This window comes from Cetorhinus maximus, chromosome 22 (assembly GCF_964194155.1).
Source record: "Cetorhinus maximus chromosome 22, sCetMax3.hap1.1, whole genome shotgun sequence".
NCBI classification, from domain to species: Eukaryota; Metazoa; Chordata; class Chondrichthyes; order Lamniformes; family Cetorhinidae; genus Cetorhinus; species Cetorhinus maximus.
The window spans coordinates 36,239,975-36,263,107 of record NC_135900.1 but is presented as its reverse complement, the minus strand read 5'-3'; the positions used below and the strand labels follow the sequence as shown (position 1 = coordinate 36,263,107).

General features: G+C 43.6%; 1 protein-coding gene across 5 annotated transcripts in view; it reads right to left on the bottom strand.

Moving 5' to 3' along the window:
* The window catches only part of immp2l (inner mitochondrial membrane peptidase subunit 2), a 662,809-nt gene that overhangs the window by 436,569 nt on the left and 203,107 nt on the right, over positions 1-23,133 (bottom strand). Inside the window, exon 4 of one of the 5 annotated variants that reach the window (XM_078568103.1) lies at positions 3,546-4,610. The exons of the other annotated variants lie outside the window; for them this stretch is intronic. Within the exon in view, the coding sequence (XP_078424229.1) occupies positions 4,607-4,610 (4 nt within the window). The 3' untranslated portion in view covers positions 3,546-4,606. Of the gene's footprint in view, positions 1-3,545; positions 4,611-23,133 lie in introns of those variants that run through there. 5 annotated transcript variants of the gene reach the window in all.

The following is a 23,133-nucleotide window of genomic DNA, read 5'->3' as shown; positions in this document are numbered from 1 at the left end:
ATAAGTGTTCAACATGCTTCCTGCTAGTTTTAGCTCTTTTAGGGTACAAACGCTGAACCACACAGTAGGATTTTTACATTTGTTGGACTCACTACAGAGTGTCTCAAGGTAAAGGAAGCTGTTGTAGTGTAGCGATGATAGTTTTCCCCTTAATTGGGATAGAGATATCTTCCTGGGGCGGAATCATCCCACATTTGCTCTAAGTGTGGTAGCGGGCAAGTAAAATGACATTTTACCTGCCGGCCACAATGGTGGGTTTTCATGCTGTATCATCCCAAACCCGCCACTTTACTCATGCATTCCCAGGAAACACACCGTTTCCATGGCGGGCAGGGTCTCATTTGCCCACCTGCCATCACCTCGCCCCTTCATCACCATGCTTAAATTCCAGCTGCGCACACACATCTCAGTGCTTACAGCCCACAACTACTGCAGGGAAGATGTCCACGAGAGGCAATAAGACTGCAGCCACCAGGTTTAACGACGCATCACTGGAATGCCATTTGGGCACCGTGGAGGCCTGCCATGATGTCTTCTACCCTAATTCTGGCTGCAGGATGGGCAGCGGCATCACCAATCCAGCATGGCAGGCACCAGCAGCAGTGGTCGGTGCTAATGCTGCACAGAAGAGGCTGGCCATCCATTGCAGATAGAGGATAAATAATCTCATCCATATGGCCAGGATATGGCAATTATCTCATCACTTTAAACTCACACACTCAAACCTATCACACGTTCACTCATCTCGCTCACTGCCAGCTCAAGGGATATCACCACCCATTTTTACACACATACCCTTACATGTCCATCTGGCCTCATCTCCTCTGTAGGCTGGCTCCTCAGCCCTCATCATCTTGAGGCTACTTGCACAGATCAACATGTGGCCACACACACACCCTGGGATACCCTTCTTCCCCTGTACAGCTCTCATCCTGCAGCCTCTTCACTTGCCTGAGGCCACTTCTTGCCCTGCAGCCATTGAAAAGCCACACACATGTGGCTGACCTGGTAGATAGAGACCTACCCGTGAGCACCCCTAAAAGTGATGTGGTGCTGTCTATGAAGCCTGGCGCTGATGACTGCGAGTGCCAACTGAAGCAAGTTAGGCAAACAAAGCTTGAAGTCCCAGCTGAAGTGCAGTCCGCCAGGTGCACGTTGCTTATGTGCTGTTGTGAAACGCGTCAGTGTGCTTTCCCGCCAATGTGGGTGGATGATCAAGCATGGGGGGATGAGTCCAGCGCATTGGCCTTATGATGACATTGTGATGTATTACAATGAGGTTCCCGATGTCCAATGGTGGGAAACGCAGCTCACCATCAGCAGGCGGAGCTGATGATCGCAAACTGGTTTCATGTCGTCGTGAAACCAATTTTTGGCCTTCTTGCCATATTGTCCGTTCTCACCACCGAACATGCCTGGCGCCTGTGAGCACAGAAAATTCTGGCCCTAGACTTGGTAGCTATCCACTTGGAGGTTTAAGGTAAATACTACTTTAAATATTGATGGATATCTTAAATATCTCTCTGTAACATTAATGAGAAGTGAATTCTCTATTAGAAACAAGATTATACTTACCTTCCCTTGAACTGTCAATGTTGTGATTGAATTACTATCAAAAGTGAAATGCATGTTCAATTCTTCAATAAGCTCTTATATAGTTTAGAAAACATATTGCCTCATACAGTCTTCTGCATCCAAACTCAAAAATCCATCTCTGTACACTCTTCACTGGAGAGGTACATTGTTGAGGAGAGATGCCCAGAACCTTATAATATCTGGGTTGTTATAATCTAGCTAAAACTTGTTTAAAAGACTATCTGGAGGACGGCAATATTCTCTGGTGGCTCCTTTCCATCAGCAAGAGTGAAATCAGTTCTTTAGACCCATTTAACTGTCTTTGAGGCCTGCCGTTCTCAATCTTAAGTGAGAGTGATCATCTGAGGAGTACACCTGGTCTGGAATAGTCCCAAAAAGGGGCTAGGATTATAATCCACTTCAATGAGGAGAGCACAACTTGCAAACTCTGGTGAGTTTGCTTGCGGGGTCCTGAAGGGGCAGGAGGGTCCCTCATTCAAAGGCACTCAGTGCCTGATTGAGAGATCTGGCATCAGGAAAGAGTGACCCGCTGAAAGGCACCTCCCTGCCCTTGCTGCTCACCTGTCTAACCCCTCCCACTCCCGCTTCCCCCACCCTTCGACACCCCTATCGTCATCATTCACTTGTGTGCATGGGTCCATCCACGATCCTAGGCCTCAAGTGGGTGTCATATCACCAGCAGCCACCACCTCCCTGGTGGCGCTGCCGTTCAATGGAGCCGCTGGCCTCTGATTGGCCAGCATCTCTCGGCAGACGGAACTTCTGGCCTGAGGGCCCTTGATCCCAGGTATGGCCTACTGCTGGCATGTCAAGTACCTGAGTGGCACTTAATTTGGTGGGTCTTCTCTAAAAGACGTGGCATTGGGCTCTTGCCAGCTCTCCAACTGGCAGGCGAGACCCTGTCACCTCCATTAAATACTGCTTCCAGAAGCACTACTAGTTTTAAACAAGCTGTTGTTCACTTCACCATCATATCGTGCTTTCCAAGTATGTATACTTATCCACTGTAGGCAGTTTGGCCTTCGTGGTAATATTGAGTGACCCTCAGGTTTTCCAGGAGAACATTGGTACAAACATGCATCTCCTTCAGACTGACATTTAGTAAACACTTGTGGTGGTCAGTTCAAAAGATATAAGCATTGACTAAAGACGAATCTCAAATGAAACATGGAAGCATGATGCCTGTAACAGGGGAAAGCAGCAAAAGATGAGTCATGATGGCACAACAAGGCTAGCCGAAGGAAAGGGAACCTAAAGGAAATAAGGAACCATCAGCCCACAGGCAGCCTGACATCCAATGTTTTGTGTGCAGGAAAGCATTTCTTCTGAATATCAGCTTCTTTTAATTCCTTGAGAACTCATAATCTGTATTAATTAGAGGTTGATTAATTACAAGCGTCTAAGAAATAGTCCACGAAGACTTGAATGTCCTTTTCTGTTTGGGCAATGAGGGCACAGATACCAGCAAACAAGTTCTCCAGGGGTCTTAGTTTTAGAATGCAGATGGCAGAGATTGTACAATTTACCTGAAATATACACTTGAATATACACTTCTTCATCCACACTCCAGAAGACATAAGTAAGCATAGAAAGAAACAAGGTGCTAAACAAGGTGGGAGCTACAACATTACGCTTGCGTGCAGTAACCAAGAAGGTGACTCGCAGGCTGTTCACAAGTTGTCCCCTTGCAACAGCAGCCACGGAAAAAAGTTTAAAGGTACCGCACATTGAAATAAACAGGCTGCACACAACAAAAAAAAATTAGAGCAGACATTGCTGATAATGCTTTTATAGTTGACTCAAACGACAAAGGCTTGTAACTGAATGTCAAGAAAGTATATTACCCTGGGAGCCTTTGAAGATGTTACATCAGAAATGAACAAATGATTCTGTATCCATTGCTCAAGCCAGCATTAGGTTCATATTTACAAACTTAGTATACAAATTAAACCATCAAACAGACAAATGCTTGGGATATGTATTTATTCCTCCAAGGTTTTAGTATTTTAAGCTCTGAAATGTTTACATTCATCAAGGAGATGATGATGTATAATTCACAAGATTCTCTTCTTCAAAAGCAAAACACAAGTTCTTTCTGAATAAATGCTGTCTGACCTGCTGAGTATTTGCTGCATTTTGTTTCTATTTCAGGTCCTCTTCCTCCTTCTTTCATTGGAAATTGAGCGCTTACCACCAACTCTATCAAAACAAGGACAGTGACAGAGAAAACTGAAACTGTTGAAATTATACAGCGGGTCTGTCCGAATCTCAAGGGAGAAAAGATGCCTACCAATGTAAACTTGGTGCAGGAGTAGGTTTAACTGAGACCATAGTTGCAGGCACCTGATGGGCTCCAGGCAGCTCATCAACAAAGATGATTTCCATTTCAACCTGCAAGATGCCTTCAGCAATCCTAAAGTAGGGGTCCGAGTAGGAGCTGGTACCTGTCTTCAATACCGAAGTGGAGTCAGGAAGGGCACCCCCTGTACCTTTTGGCTACACATCAGTTAAGTTGTTTTTTCATAAAAATTATCTTTTTGGTGGTAGCCTCCAGTGGTTCCTATAAGGATCATTAATTAGGGCACATGTAGACCATTATTTCCCACCTTGAATTCAGGGCTAAATTTTGTGAATGGTTCCTCAAACAGATTTGAAGAATTCTATTTGTAAAGTGGAGAATACCTGTTTCAGCTACAGATCCAGGATGCCTCCTTTGCTGCCTTTACCATCATGGTACTTCCAGCTCCGAATGAGATTGGTTGTTTAGGTGCCTGTTTTTACCAGGGCAGCAGGTGCAATGCCATCAGAATTCTAAGTCACTGAGTTAATGCCTTGTGCATTCTTCAAAATAATAGGCGTTCTCTGTATAGGTTCTGAAAGATCTGCTGGTAATTCTGGCACCTTCTGTTTTTATTTCTGAGTAGAGGCTTTCTCTCTTTATCTCTAGGATCATCAAAGAATCATTCATGCTGGACACTGACAAATCAGATGGCTTTATTCTCTTTCCTGATCAACTAACGAAGATATAAACATTTTTAAAAAAATTTTTAAGTACTCTGTTGTAAGATATGTGTAGTCCGGTAGGTCTCATAAGAGGTTCTGAATCTTGTATAGTTTAACAGTAAGTGTTTATGAAGTACTAGTAACTAGATACATATATACAGTATAAGGTCTAAGCTAGGAGCTGTCTCAATGCTGCCTCTACACACGTTTCTGTCCAGTCCAAGATTGCCCTCTAGACTCAGGTCATGTGTTCCTTTACACCACAGTGTGGGCTGTACTGTACCCAGTCCCACATTAACCCTTTCTATGTCGGGCCCTTATTCTACACTTTATCTTTGTTTATAAATGCAAATGTTGTTATTTGCTGTAGTTTCATGAGAAGACAGCAAGGATCACAGAATTAAGAAGCTTTTGATGGTACACAGACCATACCTGCATATCAACAACTTTCTATGATACCTGGCATCTACGATGCTATTGTGGAACATTACCCTGTTCATTTTATTTCCCCAATTTTTCTGGTCCTTGGAGCAGAATGCTGTATGCTTTGTGTTCAGCAACATTGAGAAAAGAGGAGAAATTCTCAATTCAAGTGAGAAGAGAGTGGAGGGGAGGCTAAAAGATTAAATGCAGGGACAAGTGAGAGAGAACCTGACAATGACTGTGGAAATTAAAGACCATATAGCAAACCTCAGAGCTGTCCCCCTACAAATACTGCATTTCATATTAAGAAAATAAGTCAAATCTTGAAAAGCTTTCAGCCAATTTTGCAAGATGACATGTAGTTCAGTAAAAACAATTTAATGTGAGTCTCAATAAAGCTGTATTTATGGCTACTAATGTAATACTGAAGTACATCTGTTTCCCTGTTGTCTCATTTTAAACACTGATTTCAGTACAGTCCCCAAGCTCCATGTTGTATTCCTAGCAAATGGGAATAGGAATTGCTTGCTCCCAGATCTCTGCTGTGAATGCATATAGACAGCTGTCCAAGCACTGCCCAGACTGATTCCAGCATTATTAGGTCTCAAACCTTCCTTCAGTCTATCACTCCATGGTGTATTAATTTAAATACACTCGATTCCCTGATTCTGTTTACTTTCTCTGTCTCTTGCTGCTCTGTTTTCCTCTGACTTGTACATGACAGCTTTGGCTGTATAATTCAACATTCGATTGGTTTTATTGATTGCTGCTGTGACTCCTGTTGAGTCTGTTGGTTTCTTTGGACTTCACCCTTAGCGATTTCAAAACCACAGTGCGTTGCGTTGCTAATTATCTTTCCTACATGCAGTGCCTTGCATCTGACAGTATCAAGTTTAATCTATCATTGATCTGTCCATTACTTGTCTTGACAAATCAACTGTCTCTGCCCATGCAACACCACCACCCACCCCACACCTCCAGTTTCAGGTCTACTGAAATTTGATTTTTAATATTTATTGAAATATCCACTTACAGGAATTAAAAATTACCAAGGTATTCTTTTCATTGCCTTTTGTGTTGTTCTTTTTAATAACCCCCCACAACACCTCCCGCATCTACCACTGGACTCTAAATAAATAAACAAGTTCACCTTTACTTCTGAAATTATAGAAGAAAAGCTTGCATTTATATAGCGCCTTTCACAACCTCAGCACATTCCAAAGCACTTTACAGCCACAAAACTACTTTTGAAACGGTTGGAATTGCTATGGGATAATTTCCGTCCACCTGAGAGGTCAAACAGCTTAACATCTCATCTAAAAGGTGGCACCTCCGACAGTGCAGGACTTGCTCAGTATTGCACTGGAATGTCAGCCAGGATTTTGGGCTGAAGTTCCTACACTGAGGTGCCCACAACCTTCTGATTCAGAGATAAGAGTGTTACCAACTGACTCATTTTATGCTACACCTCTGATTTAAAACTGGCTTTGCAGCAGAGTAATTGAATGATATAAATAATTATTTTACCCTGGCATGAAATGTGGCAACGTAACAGGATCCTCTCACATTCCAAGGACAAAGAGGAGATAATAATAGCTTAAAGAGGATTTTCACATTGGTCCAGATAAAGAACAACCATCATATAAAAATTAGGGGGAAAAGGAGATACAAAGAGAATAAAACAGCTGTCACCCAAAGGTACTCCATGCTTGCCTCTACACACATTTCTCAACTTATTAAACTTGATAAATACTAGTGCTACAAAACTGGCCATTCAATTGAAAGGTTACAGTGGTAATGCAATGTTAGTAGTGATGTCAAATACAATCCAGTAAGCTGTACTACCTTTAGTTAACCTTCAGTAGCGAATTTAACAGGCAATTTCTACAATAATACAGCTAATATAAACAAAAGCTTAAGTGTTGCAAAAAATATTAAAACTAAGGGTAAAGGACAAACTACAATGCTTCTTTTCAGGTGGAATTCTTTGTTTTTCTCTAAAAAGTTTGATTTTATAAAATGTTCCACACAAGTGTAGTTAAAACCTCTCTGCTAGGTCAAAGCATAGTGTGGTGTCAGAACAAATCAAAGCTGTGAACTTGGTTGGAAGTAGTCACTTCTATCAAAGTCAAGTGGCCAGAAAACTGCAATAGATTCTACCTTGGGGAAGAGGGCATCCACTAAATCACAGTCCTGACTGATCTATGCCTGAGGCTCTAAAGATCCTGTCCTACTAGTTGGAGGTAGGCATGCACTGCTCTTCAGATCGCAAGAGTTGAAAACCAAAGCAGAAACTCAAAAGATGGTGCAAAAGGTTTAACATTTTCTACTAAAAGCTTCTTAAATTAAGTTTTCAATTATATTGTATGTAAAAACAGAAACGGCTGAATATTATCAAAAGCCAGGCATAATCTGTAGAGCAACAAGGTTAACGTGTCAGGTTGATAATCTATCCTCAGTATGTTCTTAGCTGTTTTCTCTCCCCACAGATAATGCCTGACCTGCTAAGTATTTCCATCATTTTCTGCTTTTGTTTCAGATTTCCATGAACTGCGGCACTTTGCTTTTGTTTTCAATTATATTGACCAGGCTACAAGGTACAAAGAGCCAATTTTCTGCAATATTGGGCAGAATTTTCCGTTTGACGTGCGGAGGGTGGGCCCTGCACGTCCGCGCATAAAACGACGCGTGGTGACATCAGGCGAGCATCCCAACGTTACCGCGCACCATCGCAATATTTTGCTGGGCGGGGCGTGTGATGAAATCTGACATGCGCCCGTCGTTAACTAACGGGCCACTTAAGGCCCTTTAGTGTTCAACTGATGCCGATTTTTCGGCGCCCGTACAATCTTTGGGTCAGCGCATGGGCGCAGCAGGCAGGCAGGTAGGAGACATTCGTATTAACCTCATCCACGGGCGGGCTGAAGGGTCAATCACCAGAGGACATAAGTTCAAGGTGAGGGGCAGGAGGTTTAGGGGGAATGTGAGGAAAAACTTTTTTACCCGGAGGGTAGTGACGGTCTGGAATGCGCTGCCTGGTAGGGTGGTGGAGGCGGGTTCCTTTAAAAAGTACCTGGATGAGCACTTGGCACGTCATAACATTCAAGGCTATGGGCCAAGTGCTGGTAAATGGGATTAGGCAGATAGGTCAGGTTTTTCTCACGTGTCGGTGCAGACTCGATGGGCCGAAGGGCCTCTTCTGCACTGTGTGATTCTGTGATAAGAGGGCTCAGTGGGGTCGTGAATCTAGTCTGTGAAGTGTTTATTGCTGAAAGCTTGTCAAACATGCCTGTGTGATCTGCAGTACTTCAGAACGCATTCCAGCTGCTTTTTCTGGACTCCTAACCTTCAGGTCAGCACTCTGCAGTGAGGAATCTTTTCCGGGCCTGCGGGTTTCAGGAAGCCTTCCCTTAGCCTGGGTATGGGAGCTGATCTGTCCACTGGAGGCAGCTCCTTTGAGGAGGAAGGGAGGGCTAGAAAGGGGAGGTGGCCAGGAGTGCACAATCAGCCTCCAGGGGAGCCACCTTTGGGAGGACAGACACAAGCACAAGGGGTGCAGGGCCAACGGGAAGTCCAAGGTGGAAGGGGCCGCAGAAGATGCCACAATCCTGCTGCCAGGGTACACAGGCAGCAAAGCGGTAACTTCAATATGTCTGAGATGTAGTGCCGAAGGAGGCTCCGTCTCTCAAGGGAGACAATTAACTATATCTGTCAGATGATTGGGCCTGAGATATCCCCTAAATGTGTGGGCCAACACCCCATGCCTGCGGCTCTGAAGGTCACAGCTCTCCTCAACTTCTATGTCTCTGGCTCGTTCCAGGGCTCGGTGAGTGATCTTTGCAGTGTCTCCCAATCAGCTGTCCATACTTGTGTCAAGCAGGTCAGACGCTCTGTTCGGGCGTGCACTGGCCTTCATCCACTTCTGTTGGGACCAGGTAAGCCAGAAACAGTGAGCCAGAGGCTTGGTGGCAATTGCTGGTTTCCCCACGTCCTGGGTGCAATAGGCTGCACACATGTGGCCATCAAGGCACTAGGAGAGGAGCCTGGTGCTTTCGTCAACAGGAAGGGCTTTCACTCCATGAACATGCAGATAGTGTGTGATCACAGGATGCTGATTCTACAAGTCTGTGCAAGGAACCCAGGCAGCTCCCACGACGCCTACATACTCAGACACTCCCAGCTCGTCAGTGCTTCGGCCTGGCTTGATGGATGGCTGCTGGGTGACAAGGGCTATCCCCTCAGAAGGTGGCTCATGATGCCTCTCCGCCATCCAAGAACAGAAACTGAGCAGCGGTACAATAGGAGCCACGGCACCACAAGGGCTGTGATGAAGAGTGCCATCGGTCTTCTCAAGATGCACTTCCGGTGCCAGGACCGCTCAGGGGGCACACACCAGTAACCCCCAGATCGTGTCTCGGTGATAGTGGTTGCATGCTGCGCTCTCCACAAGCTTGTGCTGGAAAGGGGGGACGCAGTGGATGATGAAGATGACGATGCAATGGCTGCGGCTGCACACGATGAGTTCAGCAGTGATTCTGAGGATGAGCAGGCACAGGGAAATGCTGAGGGGGTAGACATTGACCCAGGACTACTCCAGGGAGGCAGGGATACCCTGGATGCTTTAATCCAACGAACCTTCAGCTAGCACAACACAGATGGATCACCAGGACAAGCCTGGGCTGCCGCCTCGATACTCGACACCTAAATGAAAAATCTGCCAGGTCAGCAGCACTCTAAAGGGCCTCGTAAATAAAGCTGAATGTCCAACAAATCAGTCATTACATTTTTGTCAACGATACACATGCAGAAGAAACGAGGCACCCTCAGCCATGGTCACAAATCTGCATTTAATGTGGGAAGCAAAAGAACTTATCACAAAGAGAAAACAATAGTGTTAACAATCAAAAAGAAATCATAAGGACCTCATCTGGGGCCAACACAAAAGCACCAGTGAAAAACCCGTGGTGTGCCTAAGGTGCCTTATGCTTTCATTTACGGGTGCTACCTCTTGGTGCTGCCCCATCGCTCGGAGTGGCACCTGAGCCAGCCTGATGACGCTGATAAAAGCAAAAAGCTGCAGATGCTGGAAATCCAAAACAAAAATAAAAATACCTGGAAAAACTCAGCAGGTCTGGCAGCATCTGCGGAGAGGAACACAGTTAACGTTTGCAGTCCGTATGACTCTTCAACAGAACTAAGTAAAAATAGAAGAGAGGTGAAATATAAGCTGGTCTAAGGGGGGGGGGTGGGACAAGTAGAGCTGGATAGAGGGGCAGTGATAGATGGAGATAGCCAAAAGATGTCCTAGACAAAAGGACAAAGAGGTGTTGAAGGTGGTGATATTATCTAAGGAATGTGCTAATTAAGGGTAGAAAGCAGGGCAAGCAAGGTACAGATAGCCCTAGTGGGGGTGGGGTGGGGTGGGGGGAAGGAATCAAAAAAGGCTAAAAGGTAGAGATAAAACAATGGATGGAAATACATTTAAATAGGTGGGAAAAGAAAAATCTATATAAATTATTGGAAAAAAAGGGGGAGATCGGAAAGGGGGTGGGGATGGAGGAGAGAGCTCATGATCTAAAATTGTTGAACTCAATATTCAGTCCAGAAGGCTGTAAAGTGCCTAGTCGGAAGATGAGGTGCTGTTCTTCCAGTTTGCGTTGAGCTTCACTGGAATAATGCAGCAGGCCAAGGAGGGACATGTGGACATGAGAGCAGGGTGGAGTGTTGAAATGGCAAGTGACAGGGAGGTCTGGGTAATGCTTGCGGACAGACCGAAGGTGTTCTGCAAAGCGGTCACCCAGTCTGCGTTTGGTCTCTCCAATGTAGAGGAAACTGCATTGGGAGCAACGAATGCAATAGACTAAATTGAGGGAAGTGCAAGTGAAATGCTTGGGCCATTGGACGGTGAGGAGAGGGGAAGTAAAGGGGCAGGTGTTGCACCTTCTGCGGTTGTATAGGAAGGTGCCGTGGGAGGGGGTTGAGATGTAGGGGGTGATGGAGGAGTGGCCCAGGATGTCCCGGAGGGAACGATCCCTGCGGAATGCCGCCAGGGGGGGTGAAGGGAAGATGTGTTTGGTGGTGGCATCATACCGGAGTTGGCGGAAATGGCAGAGGATGATCCTTTGAATGCGGAGGCTGGTGGGGTGATAAGTGAGGACAAGGGGGACCCTATCATGTTTCTGGGAGGGAGAGGAAGGTGTGAGGGCAGATGCGCGGGAGATGGGCCAGACACGGTTGAGGGCCCTGTCAACCACCGTGGGTGGAAAACCTCGGTTAAGGAAGAAGGAAGACATGTCAGAGGAGCTGTTTTTGAAAGTGCATCATCAGAACAGATGCGACGGAGGCGAAGGAACTGAGAGAATGGGATGGAGTCCTTACAGGGAGCGGGGTGTGAGGAGCTGTAGTCGAGGTAGCTGTGGGAGTCGGTAGGCTTGTAATGGATATTGGTGGACAGTCTATCACCAGAAATTGAGACAGAGAGGTCAAGGAAGGGAAGGGAAGTGTCAGAGATGGGCCATGTGAAAATGATGGAGGGGTGGAAATTAGAAGCAAATTAATACATTTTTCCAGGTCCAGACGAGAGCATGAAGCAGCACCGAAGTAATCATCGATGTACCGGAGAAAGAGTTGTGGGAGGGGGCCGGAGTAGGAATGGAACAAGGAATGTTCCACATACCCCATAAAGAGACAGGCATAGCTGGGGCCCATGTGGGTACCCATAGCCACACCTTTTATTTAGAGGAAGTGAGAGGAGTTTAAGGAGAAATTGTTCAGTGTGAGAACAAGTTCAGCCAGATGGAGGAGAGTAGTGGTGGATGGGGATTATTCGGGCCTCTGTTCTGATGACTCTGATGTTCTGTTGGCCTTGATGACCTTGGCGGCCATCCTCTGGCCCGTGGAGCCTGTGCTGGTCCCACCTGGGAGGGAGCTGCCTGTTCCGCAGCTGGCATCTCCCCCAGTCGTTGCAGCCTCACCAGGTGAAACGTTCACTGGGAGAGGGGCGGAGAAGCTGCCACCCTCATCTTGAGCGCCCTGAGAGGAGCCCACAGAGATGACAGGCAGCAGCTGCGCCGACATAAGGTCGCTTCGGACCTCCCTGCTCACCTTAGATGGATGGGCAACGAGCTGGGAAGCCCACACCTACTCCCACACTGACAGTGACCAGCTGAGCTCATTGCCGATGTGAGGTCTTGCTGGTCAGAACACATCTCCAGGAAGCCTTGGTGGGTCTCCTGGAGTATGCTCTCCACGAGAGTCGCTACTCTCTTCATGGAGGACGCTTGGCACTTGGACATGTGGCTCATTGCTTCGGCAAGCGTCCGCGTAGACTCCTCCACCACGGACACCAAACCAAGCATAGCTTCATATATCACCCCAGATGCTCCCGCACACCTGGTTGCATTTCCTGCACCTGCTGCGTCGTGGATGACTCCAGAGACACGTCATCAGGCACCGACTGAGCATGTGCCTGGTCCCCTGCAGTCCTCTGACTGCTGGCACCATGGGCACTGTCTGTCTCTGCCAGCTCCTCCAGCGACTGTGAAGTGCCCTCACCACTGTGCCCTGGGACAACTAGCCGTTGTTCTAATTCCCACCGAGGTGCTCGTATCTGCGCTAGTGCCTGCCTCGCAAAAATCATGTGAAGCTGGTGAGATTTCAGGCCCCTCAGGTGTTGGGAGTTGGGAAATACGCTGGGCGGGCCTTATTTGGCCCGACCATAAAAATGGCGGCGCAGATCTGATTGCAGACGGCGATTGGGTCTGTGCCCGCGCCCACTCCTGCTCCGCCCCCCTGCCAGATGGAAAATTCTGCCCATTATTTCTATGACTCAAAGAGTTAACAGGATGTTGTCCTGTAAAAAAACAGGGCAACTATTTTTGCTGACATTTTTAAATTGTGATTAGATTCTGGAGGCATGGTCACAGTTGTGCAGCAGAATTAAAATTTACACATCAGGATTTACAGTTAAGGATGGCTTTCAGTGTACAGGGCCAAAGGGATATCAGCCACATCAACTTCACAATATTAGCAAATGAAAGTCAAATTAGGTATCGTTTCCATTCTTGCCATCAATATACAGACTGTGGCCATGTATCAGTTCAATCATATAACTGAGCGGCAAATGCAGAACAAAAAAGTAAGTTTCCATCTCTTACCATGAAGAAACGTGACAAAGCAAGATATGTTTTCTCAGCTCTGACCAGGACTCAATTATCATTGTAAACTAGGGAACCAAGCTACAGATTTTTGTGTGGGGACAAGATGCTAATTTGAAGACTATTCTGCAAGTTATTGCATCAGCATACATGTCTGATGCATTCAGCACTTTTCTTTATACAACTTGACAAAGACTAGGGTCTAAAGCCATAGGTCATGTTTCAGGTTCAAGAACATTGGAGTACAAAACCATGGACTATTTTAGAATATTATTCCAAAGTAAGTCTGCAAGGTGATATTGGCATGTTATAAACTGTAAGCACTTGGCAATATTAATATTGAGGTCGTGGAGTAGCAAGAACAAGAAGGTGAAGTATTACACTGGAATTTAATCATGTAAAAAAAAACATATGATGCTTTCACAACTGTAATAAACTTGATGTACCGGACAGATTTCTTACTTGAAACAGATAACTTTATTACAGAGCTCTTGCAGAAACTACATGCTTGAACCAGGTCCACGACTAGAAAGCTCCACCCCTAATATTACCCGCGCTTAGGGTTGATTCGTCAGTACAATCACGTGACCCCTAAAGGCAGTAGGAAAGGTTTTACCTACAATCACTACAACAACCAACTAAATTATTTGCAATTATTGAACACAAATATTGCACCTTCATACATGATGCACTGAAATGGATAAGGGAGGTGGGTATATGTGTGCATGGGCTATTTTCAGATTTTCAAACTCCCTGAGAAGCTAAATGTTACTGAAAATATGCCAATTACAGAAAGAAGGACATTTTAACAGACTGTTAAAGATATAGGGTACACTTACAAAGTCTAAGAATCACTGAATTAAAATTGCATTTGGAAGTAAAGCAAAATATTTACTTACAAAATAGACATTCTGCATTCTTCTTAATTCATTGACCTTATCAATAGAGGAATAAAATTTATTAATGTCGCAAAAAACTTTTCTCATAGAAAGGAAGCTGAAATACAACATCTTCCTTGCTGCTCCCATTCATTCACCATCTCCAGTGGCAGCCCTAAGGGCCACCCATCTCTGCAGCCAGACTAATAAAGAGGCAACAGCAGTACAAGACCAGTAAAACCTCTACCTCTGCAGGCAAAGTGAGCTTTTCAGAGTGATATAACACAAAAAAAAATCCCAGAAGTCAAACATGAGAAATAATACATGGACAACAAACTTGTAAGTATGGCTAATTTTAGATATATTTGGCTTCAGCATTACGTGCAGAGAACATTCTTACATAGTTTTTCAGCAATGTTTAGAGCATACCACCTACTTTTAGATGTGGAGATGAAAATATACTATTAAATAGTTTTGCTGTGTTATTAAATCACAAAACAAGTTCATCACAATCAGAGCAAAGTTGATTCAATGCTGTGCTATACCACAACCAGCTGGTTTCAGAAAGGATCAATACTTTACCTAAGAAAGCTCTTCATCATTAACTCAACCTGTACTACATGTGCAGGCAATTGCAAAATCATATGAGCCAAATGTGTCCCAAGAAGTGGTAAATTTTATTGTTGCTCAATTGTTTTTCCACAAGTCAATAATGGTCAGCTTTGATGGGCTTCATTAGCCTACAGATGTTTATAGAACACAGCTTATGCAATAGAATAAAAAAATGAAATGTTTCATAAATTATACAAATATGAAATGTGCAATACATATTTTATTATATATATTTATCACAAACAGTAAGCCTACTTGCCACATAAACTAAGCATTCCAGTTCTCGTATTGCATATCTTGCAGCCATTGCTGTACAAATAGGTCACAAACACTGCAGTGAATTGAAAATTAGTGCTCTAAGGAATGGAATGTTACTGGAAAAAAAATCCTTATGCTAATATGCAACTTACAGATGCCTAAACAAAGTCACCATTGCCAACCTAAACAAAGTCACCATTGCCAACCCGATGGCATGGGATTGAAGTTTCTACGGCACTCATATTTCAAAAGATGCTGCCATTTCCCTCAACATAGCCCTTATTCACCCCAGAGTAAGAAGCTAAGAAATGGGAGCAGTTGTAGGCCACATGGCTTGTCGAGCCTGCTCCACCATTCAATAAGATCATGCTTGACATACGGCCTCAAATCCACTTTCGCACCCCATCCCTCTATCCCTTGATTCCCTTATTGCCCAAGAGTCCCATCGATCTCAGCTTTGAATATACATGACGACTGAGTATCCACAGTTCTCTGGGATAGAGAATTCTGACGATTCACAACCCTCTGAGTGAAAATATTTTTCCTCATCTTAGTCCAAAAAGGCCAATTCCTTATCCTGAGGCTATGTCCCCAAACTCTAGACTCCCCAGCCAGGGAAAACAGCCTCTCAGCACATATATTGTCAAACCTTCTCAGAAACATTATGGGCAGATTCTTGCCCTTGTCGGTCGGGCTTGGTGGAGACAGGTGGGAAGCCGACTGCCACCCTCGATCAGGGCCGGAAGGCGATTTCATGCTGGCAGGCCAATTAAGGCCCACCCAGCATAAAACACTAGCTGCAGCGCTGAGTGCTTCCTGTGCGGGCGGGGGGAGGAGGGCGAGCGGGGCGAGTGCGAACTTCATACATGCATGCAAGCGCATGCTTGATAATCTCCCTGAGACACAGAGCTGCCTCAGGGAGATGGAGAGTTATACATATAAAAAAATAAAGACATGCAAAATATAATAAAACATGTCCCCTCATGTGACTCTGTCACATGAGCAGGGACATGTTATTAATTAAGTTTTAAAATTTTTATTTGCTTTACGAAACCTCATCCCGCCCGTGGATGAGGTTCCCGAAAAAGTGCAAAGGCCTTTTCACCTGCCCACCAATCGTAAGGTTGGGCGGGCAGCGAAAAATTATATTTAATTGATCATTTAATGGCCTTAACAGGCCTTTTAATTGTCGGCGGGTGCGCTGCCGACTCTGGCGCATGCCCGCTGAACGAAATATCGCTTGCCCGAGGTCAACGCGTGTTATTTTACGCTCGAGCGGGTCGGATGCGCATCCGCTCACCGAGCTAAAAATTTTGACCTATATGTTTCACCTCTCATTTTTCTAAACTCCAAACATAATACACCCATTCTACTCAATCTCTACTCTAATCCCAAGAATCAATCCAGTGAACCTTCTTAACACCCCCTTCAAGGCAAGTATATCCTTCCTTAGGTATGGAAAGCAAAACTGTATACTATATTCCAGATGTGGTCTCACTAAAGCCCTGTAAAATTGCAACAAGAATTACTTACCCTGGTATGACAACCCTCTTGCAATAAAGGTTAATTGCCTTTGAAGAAGAAACCAAATGTAATGTATCCAAATTTGCCTTAATTGCCTTTACCATTTGCCTTTCTAATTGCTTGCTGAACTTGCATGTCAACTTTGTGATTTGTGTGCAAGATCATGCAAATCGCTCTGAACACCAACATTTAATAGTTTCTCACCATTTAAAAAAATATTCTGTTTTTCTATTCTTCTTACCAAAGTAAATAACCTCATATTTCCCCACATTATACTCCATCTGCCACCTCCTCATTCATTTATTTAACCTATGCATATATATCCCTTTGCATATTCTTTGTGTACTCCTCACAGGTCACTTTCCTGCTCAGCTCTGTACCATCAGCAAATTTGGATACATTACATTTGGTTCCTTCTTCAAAGTTATTAATCTAGATTATAAATAGCTGTGACCCCAGCAGTTATCCTTACAGTACTGCACTAATAAGTCTGCCAACCTGAAAATGACCCGCTTATTCCTACTCTCTCTTTTCTGTTCTTCAAGCATTTCTTTATCCATGCTAATAATTACCTTCCAACCCCATGAGACCTTATCTCACGCAGCAACCTTTTATGTGGCACCTTATCGAATGCCTTTTGAAAATTTAAATATACCACATCCACTGGTTCCCTATTATATATCCTGTTAATTACATTATCAAAACATATATTAGATTTGAAAAATCTAAATCTATTAGATTTGTCAAACACAATTTCCATTTGATAAAACCATCATGACTTTGGGATTGGTTTGTACTGTTAGTAACAAAGGCCAGAAAATAAAATGCACTCATTTCATATTTGGAAAAGAAGTGGAAACAGAAACTTGCAATACAAGAACTTAAGCAACTGAATTGTTGCCTTAAAATAAAAATTCTCTACTCAGGTTTTACAACCCTTAGCGGAAACCTCTAAAGGTGTGCCTTCTAATCTTAAAATTGTATCTTAAGGCAGTCACTTCATCAAAATATCGTTATGTGTACAGTTATATCTAGAAAATTACATATTTCAATATATAGCACACAGAAGTTATGATTAATGTATTGCGGATTACAGAAAATAAAAGTTTATATTTGGATTTTGAACAATAGGTAGCAGCCACAAGGGAAATATTACTCCATTGGAAAAAAAATAACCGCAGCTTGAACTACAAAAGCTTGCCTCAGACAGAGTGACATTAGATCTCCAGTCAATTAACGGATACATAGGATCACACCTGTTGTATGCCATGAACCCAGTTGGGCATGCTTTAGTCATGGCAAATGAGACAGCCAAAGCCCACAGCTGCTTTGTTCTACGTGGTGCTTAAAAGGAAGAGTAAGTACTTAAAATGGCGCAACTGTTACACTATTTCATGTTGCAGACAGTTCCATTTCCTCCTAACAGCTCGCTGCAGCAGCCAGGCCTTATGTAATTGTCGCATCACCAAAACCCACAGCCAGCTGAGCAATTTGATTTATGATGGTGGCGCATTCAATTATATTTTATAAGAAATTTCCTTGGAGCGAATGAATCTGATGCTGTCAAAGCAATTTTTAAAAAAACAGTGGTGGTCTGGGAAATTCAATTTTGTCTGATCACCCAAATCAGTCATATTCATTTAATCCACTTTATTATATTTACTTAAAGAACTAAAAGTATAAATAGTACTTTAATATATTATACCAGATTTCTATAAATCTAAGATGTATGCAGAAAGGTGTGCAAGCTGCTTATTAAGGGATGTCACGTTTTAAAACATTTTTTAATAAGAAATACAAAACTCAACAGAATTAGCATTTACAAGAAACCCACAATTTCTAAATAAGATTTTGTATTCAATTTATCAAATTCCTACCACATATTTAATAATGCATATTTAGCATTAAATATTAAGCCTGCACATTAAAAGTTTGAAGTCCATTAAGCTGTCTAAATCATCTAAATTTTGATTTACCAATAAAAGCTTTTACATAATCAGTGACATGAACCTTCCCTATCCCTATAAATGTACCCACTGTTACTAAGAACAACTGTTGCCTACATTTCTTATTGAAGGATAGAATCATTCATAATAAAAACAAACCACAATAAAACATTTTTTTCTTTTTTTTTCCTTCATTCATGAGATGGGGGCTTCACTGGCTGGGCCAGCATTTACTGCCCATCCCTAGTTGCCCTTGAGAAGGTGGTGGTGAGCTGCCTTCTTGAACTGCTGCAGTCCATGCAGTGTAGGTACACCCACAGTTCTGTAAGGAAAGGAGTTCCAGGATTTTGACCCAGCGACAGTGAAGGAACGGTGATATATTTCTAAGTCAGGATGGTGAGTGACTTGGACGGGGACTTCCAGGTGTTGGTGTTCCTATCTATCTGCTGCCCTACTCCTTCTAGATGGTAGTGGTCTTGGGTTTGGAAGTTGCTGTCTGAGGAGCCTTGGTGAATATCTGCAGTGCATCTTATAGATGGTATACATGGCTGCTACTGTGCGTTGGTGGTGGAGGGAGTGAATGTTTGTGGATGTAGTGCCAATCAAGCTTTGTCCTGGATGATGTCGATTTTCTTGAGTGTTGTTGGAGCTGCACTCATTCAGGCAAGTGAAGAATATTCCATCACACTCCTGACTTGTGCCTTGTAGATGGTGGACAGGCTTTAGGGAGTCAGGATGTGAGTTACTCATCGCACGATTCCTAGCCTCTGACCTGCTCTTGTAGCCGCAGTATTTATATGGCTTTTTCAGTTCAGTTTCTGGTCAATGGTAGCACCCAGGATGTTGATAGTGGGAGATTCAGTGATGGTAATGCCATAGAACATCAAGGGGCAAAGATTAGATTCTCTCTTGTTGGAGATGGTCATTGTCTGACACTTGTGTGGTGCGAATGTTACATGCCACTTGTCAGGCCAAGCCTGGATATTGTCCAGGTCTTGCTGCATTTGGACATAGACATGCTTCAGTATCTGAGGAGTCGCGAATCAGGCTGAACAATGTGCAATCATCAGTGAAAATCTCCACTTCTGACCTTATGATGGAAGGAACGTCATTGATGAAGCAGCTGAAGATGGTTTGGCCTAGGACACTACCCTGAGGAATTCCTGTAGTGATGTCCTGGAACTGAGATGATTGACCTCCAACAACCACAACCACCCTCCTTTGTGCTAGGTATGACTCCAACCAGTTTTCTCCCCGATTCCCATTAACTCCAGTTTTGCTAGGGCTCCTTGATGCCATACTATGTCAAATGCTGCCTTGATATCAAGGGCAGTCACTCTTACCTCACCTCAGAATGTAAGAACAATTGTTGTATATTTGTCTTATTGAAGGATAGAATCACTGATCATAAAAACAACCCACAATAAAACATTTTTTTCTTTTTATTTATTCATTCACAGATGAATGTGTGGGCATAATTTAGTACCATCTGCTAAAAAAGTTATAAACCAAAACAAGTGCTGCAGTAAATACAAATGCAACAAGTGTAAACAGTAAAAACGTTTTTTTAATTTCATGCTCTTAACAGTATACTTGAATTTGTATACTGTATACAGCAGTGCAAAAATTAATTTAATACAATACTTCTTTATATTTACAATAGGATGTCTTAGGACTGCTTGAAAATCTGATGGTGCAAGTTCAGAATAAGAAGACTATGAACAGATAAGACAGGAGAAAAGAAGACCCAGAGGCACCTAGAAAAGCCAAACAATCCAGTCCAGTCTGTGGCTTATTATGACACAGTCGATGGTAAAGGCTGAATTGTTCAAATCCCCGAGGGAAACCTGAAACAACTGGCATAACTCATTTCTTTGCAATTTGTATGCTTCGAGATGTAGGCTTTGAATTAAGTAGCAATAAGACCACCGAGTCGCAAGAGGTTTTATAAAACTAAATTAAACATTTATTAATACAAGAAAAATTGTAAACACATACATACGTCTACAAAATTACTATAATAACTACAAAAATCCCCTAATTAATCCGACTCTCAGTTACACCCCCATTAAGGCAACAGTAAATCTCATAGGATAGAATTTTGCCCTTGGCGTGCAGGATCAGCGGGGGTGGACAGGAAGCCAACCGCCACCCTCAATTGGCAGTGCTCCATGAATTTATGCAGGCGGGCCAATCAAGGCCCGCACAGCATGATACACGAGAGGCAGTGCTCAAGCAAGCCTAGCGCGCAATTTGCACAAGTGCGCGAAAGAGTGCTGTATAATCTTCCTGAGGCATGGAGCTGCCTCAGGGAGATGAAGAAAAAATATTGAAAAAATTATTAAACAACACAAAAAATTAATGAAACATGTTTTTAATTAAAAATTAAAGTTTTTATTTCATTTGTATTTGATTTTGGAAACCACATGCTGCCCATGGATGAGGTTTCCAAAAAACGCTTGGCCTTTTCGCCCCCGTCAACCATTAGGTTGAATGGGCAGTGAAAAATTCAGCACAATTGATAACTTAATGGCCTTAATAGGCCTTTTAATTGTTGGCGGGTGCATGCCCGCCAGCCGAACTATCACATGGCTGCGCACTGATGTTGGCACGCTTGGCCAATCTTATTGCGTGACATTTTGCGCGTGGTTGGGTCAGGCGCACGCCCACCTGCCGAGCTAAAAATCCTGCCCATAAACTTAAACAGACACCTGGCAAAGCACACCCTGCACAGTCGCATTTGAAATGAGTTTCTTTCAGCTCTGGGTCCTTGCAGACAGCAGCTTGAGGTTTACAGGCTGGAGGCTTCTCATACTTGTTGGATCTTAAAATGCCTCTACCTTACACACAATCTCCTTTCTCCTTTATACATATCTTTCTCTTTGAACGTAAATTTTCCATTGTATCATTAGGCTTTTAACTTCACCTCTTCTAACGATAACATCCTTTCATCCCTCCAATTTTATTAGCAGCTGAAAAAAAAATAAACCTATTGCTTAGCGTCTTTTAGCTGGGTGGAAGATTTCACCCACAGTCTTGAATAATTTCTTTTAACAAAGGCAAATTTATACGTTACCTTCTACCCTTGCGTTTACCTAATTACCATATCAAAACTACTATATATCAAAGCACCCAGACTAGCTGGCTTTATTCCAATTAAGACACACAGGCAGACCCACTCAAACTCTATTTTAAAAAATAATTTCCAATAACATTATAGACATTAATATCTCTTCATGACGGGCTCCAGAGCAGAGCAGCTATGTTCTGAGAGAAATCAAAGTGTGACATCATAGGAAACTAACTGCTAGTTTGAACTACCTATTCTAAATTGATTTCAGATTAAGGGTGACTACCGGGGCCCAGGATCGGAGGCCTAACACTACAGCTTCAACTCAGCAGAGAGAGCGAGTTCCAATTGATTTTAAAAAGTGTATTTTAAATCTCAATTCTAACTTGCTTTTAGATTAAAGGTAAATAGGAGAAATATTTTACAGATTGATAAACTAAAGACCAGTAGGAAATTTAAAAACAAATTGAAAAACTAATTAAAAAACTAATTAAATAAAATAGAGATGCAGGGCCAGGCGATGTGTTGTAGCTGCATGATGTACGAGCTGGTGAACCCCAGTGTTCCTAGTGACCACATCTGTAGCAAATGTTGGTTGCTCAAGGAACTCCGGCTCAGAGTTGATGAGCTGGAGTCTGAGCTTCGGACACTGTGACACATCAGGGAGGGGGAGAGTTACCTGGATGCTGTGTTTCAGGAGACAGTCACGCCCCTTAGGTTAACTACCTTAAATTCGGCCAGTGGTCAGGGACAGGAGGGTGTGACTATGAGTGAGGCAGGTAGAGGGATCCAGGAAGGAGCACTGCAGGAGCCTCAGCCCTTGCCCTTATCCAACAGGTTCGAGATTCTTGCTCCCTGTGTGGACGAGAGCGGGGACTGTAGGGAGGATGAGCAAACTGATCATAGCACGGTGGTACAGGGTGCCATTCAAGTGGGAGGAGAAAAGAGAAATGTATTTGTAATCGGGGATAGTATAGTTAAGGGAATATATACTGTTCTCTGTAGCCAGTATGAGAGTCCCGAAGGCTGTGTTGCCTACCTGGTGCCAGGCTTAAGAATATCTCATCTGGGCTGCAGAGGAACTTGGAGTTGGAAGGGAAAGATCCAGTTGACATGGTCCATGTCGGTACCAATGATACAGGTAGAAGAAGGAAAGAGGTTCTGCTGAGGGAATACGAGCAGCTAGGGGCTAAATTAAAAAACAGAACCAAAAAGGTAATAATCTCCAGATTACTACCTGAGCCACGAGCTAATTGGCACAGGGTCAATGAGAGTAAAGAGGTAAATGCGTGGTTCAAAGATTGATGTGGGAGAAGTAGGTTCGAATTCATGGGACATTGGCACCAGCGCTGGGGAAAGCAGGAGCTATTCCGTTCGGACAGGCTCCACTTGAATCATGCTGGGACCAGTGTCCTGGCAAATCGCATAACTAGGGTCATAGATAGGGCTTTAAACTAAATAGTCGGGGCGGGGGGGCGGGGGGGCGGGGTTCAGTTGCATGGAAATATAAAAAATCAAAGTTTAAGGAGAGGGTAAGAGTGCAGGTTAGTGACGAGGCTGATTGGTATTGAAAAGTGAAAGGAAGGGACAGAGTGTGTGAATGCCATATTACGCCAAAGAATCATATATGAGTAGGGAAAATTGACAATAAGGCAAACTTAAAGGCT